The sequence below is a fragment of the Pteropus alecto genome, unplaced genomic scaffold (assembly GCF_000325575.1).
Source record: "Pteropus alecto unplaced genomic scaffold, ASM32557v1 scaffold7, whole genome shotgun sequence".
Classification (NCBI taxonomy): Eukaryota; Metazoa; Chordata; class Mammalia; order Chiroptera; family Pteropodidae; genus Pteropus; species Pteropus alecto.
The window spans coordinates 38737649-38755731 of record NW_006494614.1 but is presented as its reverse complement, the minus strand read 5'-3'; the positions used below and the strand labels follow the sequence as shown (position 1 = coordinate 38755731).

At 41.8% G+C, this 18083-nt stretch overlaps 1 protein-coding gene across 1 annotated transcript in view; it reads right to left on the bottom strand.

Annotated features, from left to right (window-relative positions):
- The window catches only part of CLIC5 (chloride intracellular channel 5), a 148868-nt gene that overhangs the window by 39053 nt on the left and 91732 nt on the right, over positions 1-18083 (bottom strand). Inside the window, exon 2 of the mRNA XM_006926482.2 lies at positions 2246-2355. Within this exon, the coding sequence (XP_006926544.1) occupies positions 2246-2355 (110 nt within the window). The remainder of the gene's footprint in view (positions 1-2245; positions 2356-18083) is intronic.

Here is an 18083-nt window from a genome sequence, read left to right as displayed (position 1 = left end):
TCTTTCTCTTTCTCTTCCTTTTTCTTCCTTCCTTTCTTTTTTCCTTTTTTTTTTTTTTTTAACAGTAAGAAAGTTTCCTTATCTAGAAACTGAAGTTGTATTTGGCTGTCCTACCGCAGAGGGTGTTAGGAGCTACATAAGCATCTGAGGAATGCTAGGGTGGCTCCCTCTACCATTCTGAGCTCCGGGAAACTTATGAGTCCACTTTCGTTGATGATAATCCAAAGACCTACTCTCTTTAGTTGTCACAGATAATAATTTCACAGCAGGTGTGTTTTCATTTATTTAACGGATAATAGCTGGAGGCCTGAATGAATCAGCTGCTATGATGGATAGAAGGAAACTTAAAACATGATACCAGCCCCTCCTTGAGGGACTTAAAGGTCTCATTCAGAAGATTTCATAACTGATGTGTTCTGAAGATCATCGTATTTGAGCCAAAAACAAAAACTAAAAAAACCCCAAACTGGACTTTTAGAAGCAGCTCCTCCAATTCTAAATGGCCTCTTAGGCAAGTCATTTAAATGTGTCTGTCTTAGTTTCCTTATATAAAATGAAGAAGTCATATGTTCTGTGATTTTTTTTCTTTTTCTCTGGGAAAGCCCTCACCAGTTGCAAAGTGTTGGAATTGTAGATTCCATAACTTGGTGAAATACTAAATGATGATGCCAGGCAACATGCACAATAGGTGCTGGGTGAGTCTGGAGGGGCTTTGGAGCGATGGATGGATCTGAGAGTGGAGGGGTGGGAGCGGGCAGCTTCCCAGGGGAGGGGGCTGAAGCTGCACTGGGAGCTGGCACAATCTGTCCATTCGGGAAGGTGGGGACAGCCTCTGTGAAACCAAAGGCTGGAGGCTAAAGGAACAAGGGCGGCAGAAAGTAGTCCAATCTGACAGAGGCCGATTAGTCATGGAGAAGTGTTGGGAGAGAATGCTGGGAAGAACCAAGGAAAAGACAGACAAAGGGAGACTGTGGATAAAGTTATTCTATAGGCGGTGGGAAGTATCAGGAGGTGTTCTGAGCAAGGGGAGGCACATAATGAAAGGATCATTTTAGGAAGAATAATCTTATGAGAATATAAAGTATAAGAGAGAGAGAGAGAGGGATGGAGGGAGGGAGGGAGGGAAGGAGGGAGAGAGGTGGAAGGCTGGAGAGAAAGAGAGAGAGAGAGGGAGAGAGAGAGAGAAAGCGCGCGCGCAAGTGAGCGCTGGAAGGATTGGGAGGGATAAAGACTGACCATTTGAAGAACAAGGAAAATGCAGCTGGCAAGAGTGGGACCTGAACCAGGTGTGGGCTGTGAGATTGGACAAGAGAGCTTAGAGGTAAGAGAGAGCACAGCGGGAGAATGCCCTGCCCTGGTGACTGAATGAAAATGTAGGCAGGAAGAGAAGGGAGCCGGAAACGTGTCAGTGCCTAGAAATGGAAGAACAAAGGAATTCAGGAGGGCAGCCAGACTAAAAGGAAAAATGACAGATACAATTTTCAACATATATTTTTAAATGACAATAGAATATTCAAGTGGAAATATCTAGAAGATAGAAGGATTCTTGGTACAGTATAATTTACATAAAGATTAACTGGAAGAACATGCTAAGCTCAGCAGGTAAGAAGGTAAAAGCAGACAATAAACACTCAGGGAGTGACCTCTGAGCTATTCCACATGTAAAGCACAGGTGGTAGAGAGGAAACAGAAGAAAAGGCTGAAAAGAGCATGGTTCCTGATAGTGAATGATGCCTGGCATTAGCAATAGGCATTAAAACTGCACTTTAAAAAAAGGGCAGTTTTAATGGATCCCCTGCCTGGAATCCAGAGCTTTCACACTAAGGAACTCTAAAGATGGGAACGGAGCAGGGGAAATGGCCTGGATCCCACTCCCTGAAAACTCAGACTCTTGTCCTGAGGTCCTACTGGAGCACCTGAGGATGGCAGTACTAGAACTTCTAAAATGGCTAACTTCTGGATTTTAGATGTCCATGTCCATCTCTGTGCCAGACACTCTCAACCACATACCCAGTGTCCATTCCCTCCTCTTTTCCGTGCTAACCGAACCTCCCTGTCTAAGCAGTGAAGCACTCGGCCCTAAATGAGACGCTGGCTTCTGAAGTCTCTCTTGTAAGTAGGGGTCTGGCCAACGAGGTGAGAGCAGGAGGCCCCTTGGAGCCGTGGGAAGGCTCTCGCCCTCCCTCATAGAAGCTTCTCTGCTCCTGCAGCTAAACATATTTCTCACTAATACAGCATCTTTTACCTTTTCAGATCCACAGTGGTGACATTGAACACGACTCCTTTCAGCCAAAGTATCATAAAGAGACGCTGAGAGAAGGGACAGTTGCCAATGCTTTCCCCGTCAATTCCAGCCTAGAAAGAAAAGAACCAGAGTCCTGAGTCAGTGTGTGCATGTTAGCAGGGAGGAATACATCCTTGTCGTCCTAATGTCTATGCAGGACGATGCCTGGCACAGGCATATGTACTGAACTTAACTTGAGTTTCCAGCATGGCGATTATGTAGAGTCATAACTTTCTGGAACCACAGAACCCTAGCATCTCAGGGTAAAAAAGCCTTCGTTATCACACAGTGTAACACCAATGATACTGGACCGCCAACTGCTATACCCCCAAGTAATCATCTGGTCCGTGCACGAGTATCTCCACTAACTTATAATTTATATCCATCAAAGCAGTCCTAACAATTATAAATGCTTTTCTTTGGTATACCTAACCACAACATGTTCCTCTGTAGTTTACCCTCTTCCACCCTCTGGTCCTTACTCCATGAGTACAAATACTTCAGACTTTGATCCCATCTCCTAAATCTCACTAGTCAGCAGACTGAAGACTTTAAATCAATACCCAACTTAATTCTGACTACTACTTGACCTTCGGTGTCAATAAACCATTCATTTCAAATTATCCTTTTACTGAATAAATACATATTGGCTATCAATTATGTGCAAGACACCAGAGAAAACGGGAGTCAAAAATGCATTTACTCAGGGAGCCGATGATCTTCTGCGGGGGGGTGGGGGGGCGCTGGGAATAGACAGGAACACAAGAATAATGATAACAGGGCTTGGGTATTTTGGCTCATTACATTTCTCCTTCTCAGTACCCTCCTCAAAATGACATGTATTATGTTTTTGTTTTTATTCTTTTAACATCTGCAAGGCAAGTCTATCTTTACTTCTAAGTGGACTACAGAGACACAAATTTTATAAGAATTCATTTTCAACAAACACACAAACAAACAGAAAGGTCGAGTAACTGATCTTTTATTTCCACTGAGTGGTTTATTGTTCCTCGACAGAGTACTTACAAGGAGAAATCACCCACTCACTCTAGTTTGCTATTGGCTCCCCTGGAAACTGTGGCCTCATCTGGTGGCCCTGGCACCCAGCTTCACTGACAGAGAGGCTGGGGGAGGGGAGGCCCCCAGGCTTACTCATAAAGCTGTGAACAATCCAACCATCGTACTGGAATGAGGATTTGCTAAGTTTTTTTTTTCTTTTTTCTTTCTTTCTTTCTTTTTCTTTTCTTTCTTTTTTTTTTTTTTGAAAGAAAAGAAAAAAAATGCATTCTCAAAGCTCAACACATTATTTCCCCCTTGAGGTTCGTTTTGCTCAGGACTCCGAATAGAGAAGGAGTGATGCCTTCTTTCATACATGAGAGCCTAATTGTGTGCTTATTTCTGTCTTGCAAATCATTCCCAGCAGAGGCTCAGGTTTACAATGGAAAACTGGCGCCTGTGATGGTGTTGGTAGTAGGTAATTGCTATGAAATTACAGTTATTTTACCTCTCTCTTAACTACACCAAGAGCCCCATCCCTATTCAGTTCTCACTTTTCCTGCGTGCTAGAAACAGACGTACCTCTGAGTAGTTGAGACGCCATGGGCTCCGTTATACAAAATCTGAAAGGTGGGAGGGCACAATGTGGCCGCCACCCCTGCCGACAGAGCTAAAGTTACCGATAAAACCACACTCAGATAGGCAACTATTAATTTAATAAAGAAGTGCTCACTCAACAGGTACCTGGTTCTTGGTCCTTTAAGACATCATGACAAAGGAGCTTTTCCCCAGGGTCTGTTGTAATGTCAGTGACAAGCAGAGAATTAAAAAATGAAAAATTAAAAGCCACATTCACATACTAACATGTGTTTTACATCTGGTAGTAGCGGTGGTGATGGCGGGGGCAGGTGATAAAGGAATTGAAGAAGCTAGTAAAATATTGGAATTATTATTAGCTGGACAAAAAGAATCATATAATAATAATGTTAATAATACCAACTGATGTCTATATTGTCAGGCATTGTTCTAAGTGCTTTACATATATTATTAACTCATTCCTATGAGCAGTGAAATATCATCTCTTTTTTACAGAAGTGAAAACTGAAGCACAGAGAGGAGAAATAACTGGACTAAGGGTCCCAGGATTGAACCCAGGTGATGTGGCTTTGGACCCAGAGCCCGTAACTGCCATGCCCAGAGTTTAACCTGAAGCCCAGACAGGTAACATGTCCACTCACGGTCACAGAGCTGAGAGGTGATGATGCCATAACTGAGTGCATACATCCTACTCTTTAGTCCATGTGCATTCAGCCATGTCAGAGATGGAGAGGGTGGTGGCTTTCATAGTTCCCCATACTTCCCTTATTGTTGTAAATTATGATTCTAGGCCTAGTAAATAAAAATTGCCAAAAGAACAATAGAGATAATATGTGAGGATGCTATCATTTACCTTTACTGTCTTTGCATCCTTCTTTCAGCTTCTTTTCTATTCTATTCTATTCTATTCTATTCTATTCTATTCTATTCTATTCTATTGAGAAAAGATCACTTAACATGGCATCTACTCTGTGAACAAACATTTAGGTGTACGATACATTATTGTTGACTGTAAGTACAATGTGGTATAGCAGATCACCAGAGCTTATTCATCTTGCCTAAATGAAACTTTATGCCCATTGTTTAGCAAACTCATGGGTTTAAAAGAGAGAGTTTGTGACAATCCCTTGAAATATCAACCAAGAAGAATTAGGTGGGGCTCAATTTGACCCCTGGCCCTGAAAAGTGTGAGGGAAAATCCAGATGGACTTTGGCCCAAAGAGGCTCCGAGCAATGGAGGCTGGAGATAGGCAAAAAAGTGGTGTACTAGGTTGAATTGTGTCCCCCTCAAATTCATGTCCACCTAGAACCTGTGAGAGTAACCTCACTTGGACATAAGGTCTTTACAGATGAAATCAAGTTAAAACGAAGTCATATTGAATTAGGGCAGGCCCTAAATATGACTGGTGTTTTTATAAGAAGGTGGAAATTTGGACACAGACAACAAGGGGCATGTTCACATGAAGACAGAGACAGAGACAGAGATTGGAGTGATGTATCTACAAAGAAACACTAAGGATTGCTGGCAAATACCAGAAGCTAGAGAGACAAGAAAAGGATTTTTCTCTAGAGATTTTAGAGAGAGCATGGACCTGCTGATACCTTGATTTCAAACTTTCATTACCATTAACATATGGTAATACAATTTCTGTTGTTATAAGCCACTCAGTTTATGGTAATATGTTATGGCAGCCCTAGGAAACTAATGTAAGCAGGAAAGGGTCAAAAAGAAAATGATGTATAGCTAATAACAAAATTCTCAAGTTCATAGTTCTGCTTTGCCATGGGCCTAAGGAGCATGCTCATAAATGCCAGCTAGCTACAAGCTCAAAGTACTTCCTATTCCCTAGATATAGTAAATGTATTTATTATAAGTTACACTGTTATACTCTGTTATACACTATGTTATACTATATTATATACTATAAGTCACAATAAAACTATTCGATAGCATACAATATTACATGTGATGATAATGATAGCATGATGTAATTATATAGGTTGTATGATTATATAATATATATTATATGCTTGGTAAGTTACATTGTATTGTATGAGACATTGCCTTTCATGTGATTTCTCCATCTATACAGTGAACTTATCTACCCTCAAAACATGGGCCATGTTTTATTGACTTTGCCTTCAGCAGCAACAAGCACAAGTGCCTGAAACTTAACTGATGCTCAATGCCTCGTAGAGCAGATGCATGTTGAGGGGAAAGGTGATATCACTCTCTTTTTATGGCTTGAGTATCTCAAAATTCTGATGATGGCATTCTGAAGAGTGTCCTGAGGAAAAAGCAGATCATGGTTCTAGGTCTGCATCTGCCTCTAATTTGTTGTATGACCTTCAGTAAGTCAGTTACCTCCCTCTCTTGACCTCAGTCATTGCATTTATGACTTCCTGCAATTTCGCGAATTCAAGCGGCTAATGGAGATTTATTTAGACAGCCTCAGAATCCTTGTATGACTTTAAAGATTGTTGAGGATCTCAAAGGGCTTTTTTATGTGGGTTATAGCTATCAATATTTGCTATATTATAAGTTAAAGTTGCAAATATTTTAAATCTTTATTCATTTAAATATTATTATAATAATACATACATTACGTGTTAACATAAATAACATATTTTAATATAAAAGAAATTTAGTAAGTAAATTGGTTGGAGAACATGAAGAAATTCTGGCCTTACATGGAGATACAGTTGAAAAAGGGAGGAGTAATTTAATATCCTTTTCAGATAACTGTGGGTATTTTTCTTTAACACGATACCGAAACTCACAAGTGGTAGTATCTTAAAAGTTAACTGATAGGAGGAATTTGAAACTCTATCAATGACTTTCTTTTGTTCCACGAAAATCCATTCATCTAACTTGCACTTTGAATGGATCTTTTACCCCTGAATGATTTTGTGGCATCATAAATTCGTCATTTGGAAAATAATGTTTCACTGTGTTGTGGAGATCTAAATGCTGATACATTTCATTATGCAATATCAAAGTATCTCATTCAGCAGTATCACCACTAAGCTCACTAGAAAAGTTTTAAGTAAAAAGAGAAGCTGCCACGCTCATGGTGGCAGATACGTGTTTTCCAATACTCTAATTTTTCTTGAAAGCTTGTATTTTATCACTGGCAATAAACCAGTTGTTATCCTTGAAATGACAAGTTTATGTCACTGATCTTGCAGGAAATATCTGTCAAATGCCAAGTCTGAAAACCCATAGTTTGCTCATTTCTCTTTCAAGTGAAACCTGTGATCTGTGGAAGAAGCGGCTGGTTCAGTTCACAACTCAATCGCACATATGCTTTTCCTCAGACAACTACTGTACTTCGATGCAGCCAAAGAGCTTTCTGTGCATTTCCGATTTCATCAGGCAGAATGATTAAGGGACACATACTCTAGGGTTGAGACTTAGTTACATTATCTACTCTTCGCTGCTTCATCAAGGACATTCACAAATGAGACCAGCTCTTCTTTTTCTGCATGTGCATGACTCCTAGTACCCTTTATAACACTCCCTTGATTTGTGCTAAAACACCAGCAGCTTTACCCACAAAATATCATCCCCAGAGAGAAATGATATTAGGTTGAAAATAGCCCTTGAGAGGATATTGGAGACCCCAGGAGTCCATGAAGAACATTTGGGAATTGTTGGTTGAAGACATTCCATGAAGAGACAAGTACATGGGGCTTCATCCCCAGACAATGAGGGGAAGCTGATAAACATCCAAAAGTCAGTCACTCGAAGGCACCAAAGCCCAGAAGAGGGAAAAACTATTGAGGGAAAATCCCAGAAGGAATAGCAGAAAACAAAGAGATGACATTTAAGTTTGACATAAGTTGTGTCACTTATCAATTTATCAACTCCAAATGCACCCTTCAGTAAATGCTCTGTGTGAATAAGAGATAATTTGTTTCAGCATTTCTAAGTGAGCATGAAGGTGGCTCCCCTAGAATAGAGCAGTGGAGGGCTGCTGCAAAAGGAACAGGTGCTCCTTCTGTTTCTGACGTGGGCTGGGGGTCGGCAGTGTGTGAGGACATCCACAGTAGAGCCTGCCCAGCTACAGGCCCAGAATGTGAGCTCCGCGAGCAGCCTGCAGCCTTGGCCTGGCAAAACTTCTCCACAGCCCACTTGACACAAAACCCAAAGCCTGCATACAGCCTGCCTATAGCCAGGGTGTCCATGCAGACCTGCCATTTACTACACAAGCACCGTGTGGCCTATAAGCCTCCTATTCCCGCTGATCCCTGGATCCCACTGCATGCCTACATCACCACTGCTGATCACCTGCTCCCCACCTAAATCTGGAAGGTGGCCTTTTGCTTGCCCAGCAACTCTGGACCAGCTCTAGCCTTGCCAAACCAATACACTTCTATGCTTTCTGCTGGGCTGACTATACCTTCTCCAGTGAGATTTTACCTTCTTCCAAGTTTGTCCTTAGGCGGCTATTCTTCAGCTCTAGGATATATCCATACAGAATTTCTTTATATGTCTTGGTTACACTTTTCTTACAGTTAACACTTCTTTGTGTTAAACTTCTCCTACTTAAATTACTATGAAGTTTCTCTCTCCTGATTGGACCCAGACCACTATAGATGCTTAAATCTTTGATATTTCAAAATGCAAGATTTTTAGGCTCTTTGTTTGATTCCTTTAAAAATCTGGCAAGTTTAAGTCTCGAATAAAGTACTGGAAAAAATAAACCTCAATTTTCTCCAGAAAGTTAATTAAGTCACCATTAATGTCATATTTCAACTTTTTGCTGCTTTCTCCTATGAAGCTTGTCCCCAGAGACTCAAGTGATTAAACAATGTATTCAAGTTTACAGATAAAAATTCTGTAACAGTGGGGCTGGAACTGACCTCGGGGATGATACAGTCTAGCCTTTTCTTTTTGCCATAAGGACATAGGCCCAGAAAGGTTAGATAACTTGCCCATGGTTGCACAGTTAGGTCTCATGGTGAAATCGGGGATCTAATTCCTGATTCCTGATTCTTAGTTTTCTGCTATGCTAGGTTTATTGTTATCACACAGAAAAGGGTGTCAAAGTGACAAAGGCCACAGGAAGAGAACTTCCCTTGGTTATAAAATGACTTATCTATATAGCACTAATCAACTCATATCGTGTGCAAGAGAAAGAATTTTTCTTTATAATGACAATATTTGAAGCTGCTGACTTTTTCTTATTAGTGTAACTCAAATAGTATTCCTTAATATGGTTTTTTAAATACCAAAGGGTCTGTGCTTCCAATAATTTGATTGGCAAGCCTTCCGTTAGCAGTGATGTGACTTGGTGGTTGCAGTCTGCTTGAAGATAGGAAGTTCTATACTTGAAGAACAACATTGTTTTTCTCATTCTTTTTCTAGTCCTAGGTGTAATATCTAACGACTAAATTCCATTGCACTAGAGGCAGGCTCGAGTCCTTGACTTCACAGAGTTTGGTGGTACAGTGTAAAGGGTGTGAAGTAGAGCCATGTGGACCTAGGTTCAAATCCCAACCCTGATATCAATAAGCTGTACGTGGCAGATTTTATTTTCACAAAGTAGCTAAAACTCCATATGCTCTCCAGAAGTAGAGTCTATATTTCTCTTATTCTTAAAATTGCATGGGGTTTTGTGGCTGCTTAGACAAACAGAAGAATGTAACACTGTGTGACTTCTGAGACCAGGTCATAAAAGGTGATACAGATTCTGCCTGGATATCTCTGTCTCTGTCTCTATCTCTCTCTCTCCCTCTCCCTCCTTTTGGATGCTTATCCTTGGACTCCACTGCCTCTGTCTCTGTCTCTGTCTCTGTCTCTCTCCTTCCTTCTCCCTCCTTTTGGATGCTTATCCTTGGACTCTAGCACCATGTTGTGAGGAAGCCCAGAGCATATGAAGAGGAAATGGGTAGTGTTCTGGCCGACAGTCCCAGCTAAGTCTCAGCTGACAGGTGGCATCAATCACAAGACATGCAAATGAGTGAGACTTGAGATGATTCCAGTGCCCCCAGCCTTTAAGCTGTCCCAAATGACACCTAGTGAAGTAAAATGAGTCTTTCCCACCAAGCCTTGGCCAAACTTTAGGTTCATGAGCAAAATAAATGTCATTGTTTAAAGCCACTAAGTTTCTTGTTTTGGGGGGTGGGAGGGGGTGGTGATTTGTTACCAGCAGATAATCCACACACACACTTAACCTCAGGTTCCTTATCTGCAAATTGAGAACGGGAATATCTATTTTGCAGGGTTATTTTACAACTGGATGATAATATGTTTAAAATGCATGGTGTTTGCTGTATCAATTTAGAGCTATTGTCGTTATGACCACAAATGCCAAACATTTAGGAAGAGCTAACTAAACATCCTTGTTCATGAAATCCTATGCCTCAGTAAAGAGTCAGTAGAGCTCTCTTTGATGGCATAGAAATTCTACAATACTTTGGTATTCAAGGTTTTATGTATGGAGCAATACATTCACTAGAGAAAGCAAACACAGGAAGAACTGTAGCCATCTTCCATTGGCCAGAAAAAGTGTTCCTAAACTAGGGCAGTCTCATGTTGACCACAAAGGAAAACAGGTATGTGCATGTCTGTTCTCTACAAGGCCACTGAGTTTCTGGGCAGAGCAACATTCTCCAACCAAATGTTGTTTTCAAGTGGTTCAGGAGCCAAAGATGAGAAAGGTTTGGGTTCAAAGAGGATTGATAGCTAAAGCTGAGGGGTCAGGTTTTGTGACAGATTCCTGGCGATTTTTCTGTTAAAGCCCAGTGGAAGTTTTTATGTTCTCTCAGTATCTGGGAACCTTTGCCACAGATATTTACAGGATCCTCGTGCTATTGTTTAGGTCCGATTATGACTCTCAATGCTTGGAGCAGGAAAGCTGAAAGCTGGAATTCTTCCACCTCAGATATGCACCAAAGCACAGGAAACCAGAGGAAGATACAAATCTATAGCCGCAAATAAACAGAACTTCCCACGTGGGTTTAATTTGAAGAAGATGTCTTCTTGCTTAAGCCTCCCCAGGGGAATACCAGTCCTCATGGAGGAATCATGCCTTCCACTTAATTAGGCCACTGTCAAAAGTTTTGCTTTTCTCTCTCGATATATTTTTATTTGTTATTTAAGATGCTATAGAAGTCGGTTCCGGCTTTTGATCATGAATCCTTTTCCCTTACATTCATGGAATGAGCCTGCAGTTTCTGTAATCTTCATATCGAACAAGGGTATCTTGACTTTGAGCGCTGCTCCTCCCACAAATGTTGGTGTTTGAGATCCTGCGATAGCGGAGATTCTTCAATTCTTACTCATCCTGCCCTCTGCTCTGGTCATCGGAATGTTGACTCTTGAATAGAGCATCTTAATATCATAAGTGGGTCTGGAACGACTTCAGAGAAATCACAAAATCTGTCATCTTGCCTCTCGTTTGGGCTCAGTAAGCTCTCATCTATCCAAACCTCCCAATTATGATAGATTAAAAGCTTATGCCCTAAAATCAAATCGCAGTCATGAGATTTATTATATAATGTCGCTTAAATCCAAGACTTTCTGGAAAACTTTTTGCAAAATTAGTACTTTGCAATATGTCAACCAAGTGTGTTTATAGAGCTTGAAAAGTCTCTTCTAACACTCATTTAAAAATGCCATGCTCAGGCCTCACTCTCAGATATTCTGATTTAATTTAGCTGGAGTAGGGTTCAGGCAAGTTTTTCTTTTCTTTTCTTTTACCTCAGAACTCTCGAGGGAATTCTAAAGTCGAAGCAGGCCTGCCCACCTCTGACCCGGTGGTGCTCACAGTCAGGATGTACAATAATCGAATCTCCCAAGGAGTGTGTTAAAAAAGAAAACTAACAAAAGTGCTCCCTGAGCCCACTCTAAACACAGAGTCAGAGTCTCAGGGAGATGTCCGACGTGCCCTCCTTGCTCTTTTTGTTCCTTATTTTCTTATCTGTACTAGCAACCCCTTTGGACCATGGCCCCCTCCTATTGCCCACTGCTTCTGCTGCTCTTCCTCTCCATGGTCGGTCCTGGCGTGGAAGAAGTGCTCTGTTTTGAGTCATTCAGGGAGTAGAGAGCCAGTTTCAGGTAAAGGCTTGTGGAGAACCTCAAGTCAGCACAGCCACAGATGACACCGGAGCTTCACTTGCCAACCTCCGCTTAAAGTTCTTGAACTCTGCAGGTAGGTCCTCCTTGAGAGTGACTGAGAGCACTGTGACCAGGTCCACAAATCTCACCCGCTCAACTCAAGCTCTCATTTGGTCATACGTGCTCAGCCATATTTCCTCCCCCTAGGCCCTACCTTCTAGCCAGCAATAGCTAGAAACTTTGTTTCTTTTATAACGTGGGACCCCATTGAGTCCTATGTTTGGCTTTCCTAGCTGCGCGGAGCACTGGGAGGATTTACTTCCACCCTCAACCATGTGCAGTCACTCGGCCACTTGGGCAGGGTGGGTCCTTACAGCAGGACAAGCATCTTCATTGAGGGCCTGCTCAGTGCCAGAGCATGGGCGTGCAGTGATGAATGAGACTGGTCTGTCTTCTTGAGAAGCTGGCCCGCATGGAGGCAGTAAAAGGTAAAGAGATGGTATGCAGGTCAAAAGTAAAGTGCAATAATGATAGAGCATAGGTGGGAGTGTGAAGGACCCCACCCAAGCACTGGTCTAGAGGCTTGGTTACACAATGTGGGCTGTGTATAAGCAGTGGATCTTGTCCATTGTGCTGCATCAGGGAAACTCACACAGGAATTCTCCAGTTTTCTTTCTTCCTCCAGTCTAAAGATGCCAGCCCAATCCTCGTCGAACTATTTTCTAGGGACCCTTGTGTCCCCTTTGTCTGCTATTCCTATCATCACTGGTCTCTAACCCCTTGGCCAACCTTGGCCAACCTTGGCCAACATGGCATCTTCTCCATTTCCATTTCTGAAAGCCAAGTCTGAAAGCATTCACATTTAAGTGTGAATTCTGAGTAATTGTTTAACGTTGATTGTGGACCAGATGTAAGTAGAGGGTATGAAGCTCCAGTGGTGGGTTTCGGGCAGCTGCCGGAAAGTGAGTGAGGAACTGGGAAAGCAGGAGGAAGGGCAATGGTAGCTTCTTGTAGTCTTGAAACCAGACAGTGGCCTTTACCTATTACATCTTACGTGAGAATCAGTCAATTCTTACCACTGCTACTCACAAGGACGGGGCTTCTACAATGGGTTTCCAGGCCAAAGTGCAGCATTTCTTACCACAAGGTTGCTTTAATTTCTGCTTAAAAGTCTCCATTTAAAATTACTTCTCTACTTAAAATTACTGATTGGAAGCAAGACTTAAAGACAAAAGCAACATATTTCTTTTTAATTAATTTGTAGGTGGAAGATTATAGGAATGCTCAACTTTACCTTTAATATGAGCACTGTGAATTTAGGATAGTTATGTTTCCCTATGTGCATGCAGTAAGACCTTAGCCAGAATGTTTGGAAGAGCAGGATGTTTGGGTGAATTGAGTCCCCTGGGTAACCTTTTAAACAAAAGAGTTCAGTGTAACAAAAAGCAAAGGCTTAGGAGTCCTGCATTCCAAAACTGGTTTTGGCACAAAGAACTACGTGGTCTCAGGCAAGCGATTTCCCCCTTCTTGGGCCTTACTTTTGTTATTTATTAAAGTGGATAAATCAAAAGAGATGATCTTGAAAGATACTCTATTCCTACAATGTGGTTGGGAGAAGGTGAATATCACTGCATCTTTTATTTGCAGCTGAGAATTCCAGCGGCTGAATAGAGACTGTGCGAGCTAGACAGCCCTCAGCTCCCATCACTACATTTGGCTCATGGCACAGGCTCCGTAAATGTTTGTTGAGAAGATGACAGAGCTTACAGACTGGCATGTTACCCCAAAAGGCAAGCAGGTGGACCTGTGAGACAGAGGCTAGCTGCAGGTTGGAGGGGCAATGAAGACATAAAGCAAACGTCCCCTGTAACCACCTTTCAGGCTCCTTCAGTGCTTTCCTTTAACCCATTTCCATAGTATTCCCAGCACATTACTTTAAAAAGCAGTTAAAGAAGCATCTCTTTTGGAAAGCTGCCCCACTCAACCCCCACCCAGATCCCTCAAGCCTCACCCAACCCCCTCATTTTTCAACACGGCCAGCTGAGGTACAAAGAGTTTAGATGACTTGCCCAAGACACAGACAATTGGTGGGAGTGGAGTTTGCAGCCAAATGAAGATGGTTGACATTTCAGTCAAAATCATCAGTGTAAGTAATTTAGATATAATCACAGAAGCTTTGAGAACTGAATCCTTTCACAAGCCATCTTTAGAGAAGTTCCTGTTAAGCTTTGCTTACCTGTCATTTTTCTCACTAAAAGAGTAAAATGCTGAAGACACAGAAAGAAAAAACCTGATTATTGTAGGGTATAAATTCTAACCAAAGTTTATTCTACTTTGATGTGGAGGATTCACTCAAGGTAAAGACAAGAAGCCAGGCTCACACTGAAGCTCCTGAGCCCCCAGGGGGAAGATGGAAGAAAAGATGTGTAGCTAAAGCCTTCCTCTTCACACTCCTCCTTCTTCTCCCCATCTGGAGACTGGGAAGATTAAGGGAGGCGACACAAATTAAGACAGGAGCACAGTACCTGGTGGACAGTAAGCACTCAGCACATCAGCTGTCTTCATTGTCACTCTGCCCTCTGAGTCCAGCCTTCCTTTCCTTCTCACACCCTCAACCATTACACTAAAGGTCACAGGCCTGGAGAAAGTCTCTGTGCCACCATGCAATAGGGAAACGTTCCACTAACCAAGTGCCTTCTGTCACGTGAGCCCACCCAACTAATTTCTTTCGAGCTCCTTTAGAACTTACTGTAAAGATTGCGATCCCAGACAATTACATCTTCTGCTTTACAGGGGACTTTTTAAAAACAGCCTCACAGCTACAGACACAGAAACTGAGCCAGGTTTTGTGTCAAGGAGACCCGATTTCATTTTTTTCTGCCTTGAAAAAAACTTAATCTGAACTCGCTCCCCACTGAGTTATATGTTTAAGCTCAGGCCAAGCTATAATTGAAAAGGAGTCTGTCTTTTGTAGTCCCTTAGGCCTAAAGGGGAAATGGAAAGCTTTTCCAAATGGCACAGTAAGGCAGGAAGTATTCTATTTATTGTACTTCCATAAAAAAATAAACTTACACCAGTAATTATACCACACACACAATAGTCTCAGCCATCACCCAGGAAGCCACAACCTGAGATGGAGTCAGTGTTTCTCTACAGAAGGGAAACACTTACCATATTTTCTTTTCACAAGATCTAGAATTACCAGAGACAGACTGCCCACCCTTCTCTCTGCCTGAGCAGTGGGGGTCAGAAGATCTTCATTCTGGTCTCAGATGTTCTGCAAAATAAATATGTACTTGAGCAGGTAATTGCCACAGTGTGACCTTCTGCATCCTTGCCTGTAAAATAAAGGGATGACTGGATAATGTCTAACTCTGAATTCTCTGCTTCTCTCCATGCTCATTTGTTCAGCATTATTAATCGGACACGAAGAAGTTAGAAATGACCCTTGCTTTTGAACAGTGATAATATAAATTCTCCACTTAATGCCTCAGAGAAAAACTGAAAGTGGTCATTATAAAGATATACACTATCCCCCAAATAACCCCCAAATAAGGGGACTCCAAAATAAGAAATGTGCAAGAATTGTTCTCTACTGGATCTTTTCTGTAAGTCTCAGAATTTGGTGAGATTCTTCTGAGATACTCAAATTTACAAGTATCAAAGTAGGTTTTGGTATCCGCATCCTAGTCCTGGGGACCCGTAATACAGAGAGGGTCTCTCAAATCAGCCATTTGGTATATCAAAGGATAGGAAGATGTGTTTCCAGCTCAAGAGATTGCTCCATCTCTAGCTTTGGGGTAGAAGTTTTATGTCACTGTATACAGTCATCAAAGCATATCACTTGTATCTCTTTTTAGTTTGAAGGTACCAAATAGAAAATTGTGTTTGTTTGTTAAAATTTGTACTAGGGTCGTGTCCTTCAAACCTCAACCTCCAGTGAACTGTTTCTAGCATTTTCAGCCAGGACAAGCCAATCACAATAGCTTCCCTTATTTGTAAGACCTGTCTAAGGAAGGAAGCCTGCTATTGTTGGGCTATGTTTAGAATAGATGAAGCTAAGCAATGGCCTTCAAGCATTAATAGCAGACAGACTTCTAGATGCTATCTAAAGTTTAGGATCATTCCCTCCAAATGATCTCTGATGGAGGCTCAGGAATGACAAAGCCATTTCAATTGGTGCTTTTCATCTCCCAACTATTGGGAGCACATGTAGAAAATTCTGAAGTCTCAACCAGGATCAGTGGGAAAGAATGTCACTGTCATTTAGTGATGTTTTATTTGTCATGCTAACCTTAGATGGAATTCTGCAGACACTTCCACAGAGAGCAGAGGACTGATGAAGAGGTCAAAGAAATGGGGCGAAGCTAAAATGAGAAGCATAATTTTACCCTATGTTCTCCCAATTTGCTCTTATTACACCTTTATTTAACGGAATTTCTTTCTACTAAGTGATAAACAGATCCTGTTTTAGTTTTCTCTTCTCAGTCCTATAATATGATTCAAGGCCAGATACATCATTCTAGTTGTTCAAAAATGTAGCCTGCGAGCATAGGCCACAGCCTCAGAGATGTACCGCGGGGCTAAAGGAAAACAAAGCCTCAGAAACAAATTTATATCAGTGGAGTAGGTGATTATCAACTAGTTTTGAGCACGGCATTTCTTCCCCCAATCTTTTCGCCCACGAGGGAAATAAAAAGATGACCGGAACTGGCCTCCAAGGTCTCTCCTTCATCTAACTGGGAATCATAACAGCTGCCATCGGCATCACAAGTTCTCTGTGAGGCTCAAATGAGAAAATGCACAGGCAAGTGCCCTGAAATAAGGGGCACAATAATAACACTACCACCCCCACATCCAGTCCTTCTTTATGAATGGATTGAAATTATAGCTAGAATACCGTGTCCTACAGCTTTACAGTCCTCTTAGTAAAATACGCATGAGCCCAACCCTTTTTATCTCTCCTCCAGAATTTCCAGCAATAGCCCTACAAAGAACAATTTTCTTGATGGAAGGAAATTCTAGGTTGTCTACAGCCTTGCTACTCAAAGTAGGTCAACAGACCAACAAAATCAGCATCTCTTCGGAGCTTGGTAGAAGTGCGGATCCTCACGCCCTGCCCCAGACTTAACTGAATCACAACCTGCATTTTAACAAGATCTCTAGGTAATTCATGCCTATTAGTGTTTGAGAAGGCTGGTCTTCAGAACCTTTGTAAGACAAAGGTCCCATACAGCAGTAATGCAGACCTTTATCATCTACATACTAGATCAGTGATGTCCAGTTTTTCTTTTTCAGTACATCTTTGCACACCTGGATTTCATATTATTTCTATTTAGAGAAAAATCTCTACCCTTGAACATAGTAATCTGGCCCTGCTGCATTCTAAAAATGTCAGTGAATCTCAGCCAATTTCCATACCTTGTGCGGAGGAGGAGCCAGTTTGCAAATAAGAATGGCAGCCTGGTGCTGAAAGTGAACACTGAAGCTGAAACCGGAGCCGGGGTTAAATTATTTATTGAAATTCCATGATGTGGCTTGTCCATTAGGAGCCAGCAGAGCCTAGAGTCATCGAACATAGCAATCCTGTGCAGGCCCCACCCTCTGTCCTCTGAAGTCACCTGACTCTTTGCCTGTGGGACCAGTCGGATGTTGGACCCTTGCCTGAGAGGTTAAGTTGTGGAAACCTGATGTGCTGTGGTTAGTGAACAGGGCTCTCTGGAGGTGCCACACTGAAGGTTCCTAGTGCCCATCGCTGAGCAGTGCAGTGGCTTGGCGGGATACCTACCTGCAACCTCCAGTTCATAGAAAGCCTGCATTGAAAGTTACAGTAAAACAAGAAAAAGAATATGTTGTAGCTAACTCTTTGGGGGGGGGGGAAACATTCTCTGCCTCAGGGTTTCTACTTGTATAATGGAGAGAAAAGGTTTCTTTGCTGACCAACATGCCAATGTATATAAAATGAATTAAACTCTGCTGATAAGCTGTTCTTTTATAATCACTAATATTTGACCCTCAAAAGTAAAATACTATATACAGCATGTCCATTAATAGCAGAATGGTTGATTATAGTATGATATAATATATGATTATAGTATGAATAATATATAGCAATTAAAAAGAGTGAGTTGTTCTTATATA